General features: G+C 39.2%; 1 protein-coding gene across 3 annotated transcripts in view; it reads left to right on the top strand.

The window, feature by feature from the left end:
* LOC106531222 (monocarboxylate transporter 2) overlaps positions 1-5,915 on the top strand; it is a 28,764-nt gene that overhangs the window by 9,045 nt on the left and 13,804 nt on the right. For all 3 annotated transcript variants that reach the window (XM_014027013.1, XM_014027011.1, XM_014027012.1), the window contains one exon: positions 4,071-4,318. In XM_014027013.1, coding sequence (XP_013882467.1) covers positions 4,294-4,318 — 25 coding nt within the window. In that variant the 5' untranslated portion in view covers positions 4,071-4,293. The remainder of the gene's footprint in view (positions 1-4,070; positions 4,319-5,915) is intronic.

Genomic DNA, 5,915 nt, shown 5'->3' with positions numbered 1-5,915 from the left:
TTAGCTTTTAGCTACTGTTATGCTTCTTTTAGCACGAGTTTTACTAGAACCTGGTTAATTTTAGCTTCAGAATGTGTTTTACTGCTTTTAGCCAGTTATCATTTGCAAATTTTAGCTACTGTTTGTTTTAGTTACTGTTATACAGTATTCCATTTAGCATTTAGCTGCTGTTATGCTTCTTTTAGCATAAGTTTTACTAGAACCTGGTTTGTTTGTTAGCTTTAGCACTTTTTTACTGCTTTTAGCCAATTATCATTTGCAAACTTTAGGTACTGTGTTTGTTAGCTTTAGCATGTGTTTCACTGCTTTTAGCACATAGTTAGCTCATCTTAGTTGGTATATTCATTTTAGCTTTTAGCTACTGTTATACTTCTTTTAGCATGAGTTTTACTAGAACCTGGTTTATTTTAACTTTAGCATGTGTTTCACTGCTTTTAGCACATAGTTAGCTCATCTTAGTTGCTATACTCATTTTAGCTTTTAGTTACTGTAGTACTTCTTTTAGCATGAGTTTTACTAGAACCTGGTTTATTTTAGCTTTAGTATGTGTTTCACTGCTTTAGCCAATTATCGTTTGCAAACTTTAGCTACTGTGTTTGTTAACTTTAGCATGTGTTTCACTGCTTTTAACACATAGTTAGCTCATCTTAGTTGCTATACTCATTTTAGCTTTTAGCTACTGTTATACTTCTTTTAGCATGAGTTTTACTAGAACCTGGTTTATTTTAGCTTTAGCATGTGTTTCACTGCTTTTAACCAACAATCATTTGCAAATTTTAGCTATTGTGTTTGTTTTAGTTACTGTTATATTCATTTTAGCTTTTAGCTACTGTTATGCTTCTTTCAGCATGAGTTTTACTAGTACCTGGTTTATTTTAGCTTTAGCATGTGTTTCACTGCTTTTAGCACCTAGTTAGCTCGTCTTATTTACTGTTATATTCATTTTAGCTTTTAGCTACTGTTATTCTTCTTTTAGCATGAGTTTTACTAGTACCTGGTTTGCTTATGTTAGCTTTAGCATGTGTTTCACTGCTTTTAGTGTATTTTTCTTAGCAAATTTTAGCAAATGTGTTTGTTTTGGTCAGTGTTATATTCCATYTAGCAGGATTTTTGGCACATTATTTTAGGATGCTACTTAAAAAATAAATAAAAAATCCAAAATAACTGGAGTTTAATTCTGCAGCTGAAGCCGTTTTGTTTCCCCCTCTGAGGTTTCTGAGTTCAGAGCCGAGCAGCTCCTGCACTGGTTTTAATCTGCATGTGAATCAAGCTTACATAACTCTGCAGTKTGGAACAGAGGAATCTCCACATGGTTCTGCTCTACATCCTGATAGTTCGGTTTGTTGGTTCACAGACACGCTTTTTAAATGATGTTCAGATGTGTTAGAACACGAGCCGATTGTTCGGCTGTGAATCCCTCGTGGCCCATGCTGAACACAATCATACGTGTCAACATGCAAATCATCCCCATGTGTCTGAATGTTTACTGAAGGTGTGTGTAAGCAGGAAGTGTTGAYGTTGTACACTCCTGACTCGCTTCAGGTTGTAAAGGTTCCAGGACTTCTCTGGAGGAGGTGTGTGCTCAAGGTGACCAGTGGGCGGGGCTAGTCTAGTCACTCAGGTAGAGTGAGGTCACTCCCTCCTGAACAGGAACATGTGACTTGTGTGTGTGTAGGTGTGTGTGTGTGTGTGTGTTCCAGGATGTGGAGCTCAGGCATGTCACCTTGCTGCTGGAGCTGTAAGGGACAGCGCTGAGTCTTTACTGTAAATACGAGCTGAAGTCGGTGAGATTTTCCACTAATTATCTCTGACGTTTTCCAGGAAACTCCTATAAATTCTGACCTTTAGGGCTTTTGAGGACAAGAAAAAAACATTTTCAAAAGTAACCGTTTATATTTAGTTTTCAATTTTTCTGTATGTGTTTCGAAGTCTGACTACTACATGCTTCTTAAATTTTTAGCCATTCGTATGTCAAAATGTTTGGCTGATTCAGTTTTTGGAACTTTTATACTTTTCTAAATATTCAAATTTAATTAAAAATATTTCCTCCGTAAAAAAAAAAACATGATCACAACCTTCAGGTGAAAATGAAGACCCCAAACCCAGACCCAAACCAGTGGTTATTCCGTATGTTGCGGGTGTTTCGGAGAAACTGAGACGTTTATTTTCTAAACATGATGTCCCGGTAGCTTTCAAACCCCAAAACACATTACGGCAAAGGCTGGTTCACCCCAAAGATCCGGTGCCCCGGCACAAACAGAGCAATATTGTATATGCTGTGAAGTGCCAGGAGGACTGCGACCAGTTATACATCGGGGAAACAAAGCAACCACTGTTCAAAATAATGTCCCAACACAGACGAGCTACATCTAATGGCCAGAACTCTGCAGTTTTCACTCATTTACAGGCCAGCGGTCACTCTTTCAGAGATGAGGATGTTCTCATTCTTGATAGAGAGGAACGTTGGTTTGAGAGAGGAGTAAAAGAAGCCATTTTGGTGAAGAAAGACCGTCCATCATTAAACAGAGGTGGAGGCCTCCGTTTTCAGTTGTCACCCTCCTACAGTGCTGCTATTGCCAGTATCACTCCACCCCCTGTTAACAATAGGTGTTAATTAGGTGTCAACGATAGCCATGTGATGTGAGTATCAGTCACATGGAGGCAGGGCTTAAAAGCCTGAATTTTGCCTGAAACTCTCAGACTGAAGAAGTCTCTTGGAGGAGAGACGAAACGTTTCATTAAAGAAGAACCCGTCCAGAAGACCTATACGATTTTTTTCTTTTTGATTTTTTACCTGGATTACTGAGATGCATCAGGACATGATCACGATATTTCCTTCAAAAGTAGTTCTCTTTAAAATCTGCTTAAACAGATAGTTTTTTAATGCTCTAATTAGCTTTGTTAGCCTTTTGCTACTTTTAGCTTTTAGCAGGCAACTGCCACTCTGCTGCCTTGTTAGCTTCTTGTTAGCATTTTTACTCATTTAGCTTTATGATAGCTTTTTCTTCTGTTAGTCAACCTTTTGCTAAACTTTGCTAAGCTTCTAGCTATACTTTTGCTACATTAGCTATTAGCGTTCCCTTTGCTGCTTTAAGATTCCTGCTAGCATTTTGTTACATTAGCTTTTAGCTATCTGTTTGCTGGTTTAAGCTTCTAGCTAGCGTTTTACTACCTTTTTAATAGCCCTTTAACATTTTGCTGCTTTGAACTTTTTCAAACAGTTTACTGCTGTTAGCATTCTGCTACAGTTTGCTGCTTTTGCATATTAGTTAGCCTTTTGCTACTTTTAGCTCTAAGCTTCCATTCTGCTGCTTTTACCTTGGTTGGTTAGTTGCTACTTTAGTCTTTTGCTAGCATTGCTGCTTTTAGTCTGTTGTGTTTATCTATATTTCTTGAACGGGTTGTTCCGAACTGTAATTTCCCTTCATGGGGTCAATAAAGTATCGTTCGTTCGTTCGTTCGTTCAACTTTTAGAGCCTGTTTTGCCAGTTTTAGCTAGACTTTTGCTTTTAGCAGACCTGCTGCTGTTGCTTCTGGCTAGCATTTTGCTACATTTAGATAGACCTTTGCCTTTTTGCTACATTAGACTTTTGCTATCCTTTTGTGCTTTTCATTAGCATTCTGCTACTTAATCTTTGTAAATATTTAGCCAACTTTAGCTGCCATTCTGCTGTCTTTAGTTTGGTTGGTTGCTACTTTAGTTTTATGCTAGCCTTCTGCTTATAACTAGCATCTGATACTTGGATTTAKTTAACCTTTAGCTGCTTTTATGTATTAGTTAGGCTTTTGCTAATTTAGCCGTTTGTTAGCCCATCGCTTCTTATAAACAGGGTTTAGTTRCTTTACTTTTTTGCTACAATTTAGTTGCTTTTAGCTTTTAGACCCTGTTTTGTTAGTTTTTGCTAGATTTAGCTACCATTAGCTTTTAGCAAACCTTTTGCTACTGTAGCCTCTAGTGTCTTGCTACTTTGACTTTTAGCTTATGTTTTGATTTATTTTTAGCTTTTAGCTCATGTTTTACTGTAACAGCTCAGTTTTCAGTCTTCTTTGTTTTGATATTTTTGTTTCAGATCAAACCAGTCAGTTCTGAGGTGGGCCAGTGATGTCGCCCCCAACACAGGTCCCGCCGCCGTGCCCCCGCCGGACGGTGGCTGGGGTTGGGCCGTGGTGTTGGGTTCCTTCATCTCCATCGGCTTCTCCTACGCCTTCCCCAAAGCCATCACCGTCTTCTTCAAGGAAATCCAGATCATCTTCGACGCCTCCTACAGTCAGATCGCCTGGATCTCCTCCATCATGCTGGCGGTCATGTACGCCGCAGGTGAGTCACTGGAGTTTCAAAATAAAAGCCTGAACAGACGGGTTCTGAGAAAAAAAAGAAAAGGAAAAGTCTTCAAACGGTCYGGATGTGTTTCCAGACGGATATTTGCTCCAGCATATTGCTGCCATGACCTGTTGAGGTTCGAGCGTCCAACTTTCGCCCGGGCGCCGCCATGGCCGCCATCTGTCCTCTGCGTAATCCTCTGGTCTGAACTGGTGCTGCCGCCCGACACCATCTGTGTTCGTCAGCAGCAGGAGAGCAGATTTCAATTTGGTCAGTTTGGATCCAACGACTCGAAAGTCTGAGTCTGTTAGATAATTAACTCTGAAAAGGTTTCTGGATGTTTCTGATTATCAGCTTCCCTCTGATTGGTCCAGAGGGTCCAGGGGGTCAGGGGGGTCAGGGGTGGTTCTTTACTGATCTCCCTTTCAGCTCGCCAAAGCCTGAATGTCATCACGGGGTGCCGACTGTGTCGCTGCGTGCCGTTAGCGAGCGAAGGTGTTCCTCGCTGATCGGGCACCGATGGTTCTCATTAAACACCTGCTCTGTTGTTCTGCCGTTACACTGAGGATTCCATCACTCTGAGTGTTTAACACCGTTCTAATGCCCCACAGCTGCTCCTGTGTGTGTGTGTGTGTGTGTGTGTGTGTGTGTGTGTGTGTGTGTGTGTGTGTGTGTGTGTGTGTGTGTGTGTGTGTGTGTGTGTGTTTACACAGCCCTGTCATTACAGTCAGGCTGCCTGATAATGAGCACACAGTGATGAAGCAGGTGCTTCAAACCTTCAAACCTTTGCTTTATGACCTGATGCCGACACATCTGTGTTCTGTGGTCCAGTTAGAGAACAAAACAACTCAGTTATTTACTTTATTTATCTGATTCTGAATTAACTCTTCCTGATCAAGGCTTTCAGCAGTTTGCACTGATATTTAGCTTTTTTTTTGTCATTTTTGTTTTCTCTTTGTAAATAAATGAAGCGTCTTCAGCGCACTTTAAATGTTTATAAAAACTTACTGTAACTTTTACCTTTTGTTCTGGTTCTGCTTTTTAACTTTTTGCTAGTTTCAGATTCCTTTAGCTTCTGTTTGAGTGATTTAAGCTTTTTTGTATTTTTTTAACATCAATCTGAACTTTTCTGCTAATTTATGCTTCTTCAGCTAATTTTCTTTTGCCAGTTTAAGCTTTTTATGCTTCTTTCAGCTGCTTCTTTTTTTTTTTTACTAATTTCAACTTTTTATGCTTTCTGCTAATTTTAGCTGTTCTCTGTGTTTTTAGCTAATTTCAGGTAATTTAAGCTTTTTCTGCTAAATTCACCTTTTTCGTCATAATTGCAGCTTCTTGCTGCTTAATTTAGCAAACATGTTCTTTCTGTATCTATGTRATTTCAGCTACTTTTAGATTAGTTTCAGCTTTTTTTAGCTATTTCAAAACTAATTGCAAGTTTTTTTAACTTCTTTTCTTGTTTTTTTGCTAATTACTGATTTCATCGGCTTTGTTGATTTGAGCTTTTTTGTGTTTTTAACTACCATACCGACCTTTACTATTCTTCTGTTAACTTCAGCTTTTTATGCTCCTTTTCACTAGTTTCTGCTAATTTTAG

The sequence above is a fragment of the Austrofundulus limnaeus genome, unplaced genomic scaffold (genome assembly GCF_001266775.1).
Source record: "Austrofundulus limnaeus strain Quisiro unplaced genomic scaffold, Austrofundulus_limnaeus-1.0 Scaffold607, whole genome shotgun sequence".
In the NCBI taxonomy this organism is placed as follows: Eukaryota; Metazoa; Chordata; class Actinopteri; order Cyprinodontiformes; family Rivulidae; genus Austrofundulus; species Austrofundulus limnaeus.
The sequence above is the reverse complement of the archived record's forward strand: the minus strand, read 5'-3'. Positions and strand labels throughout refer to the sequence as shown.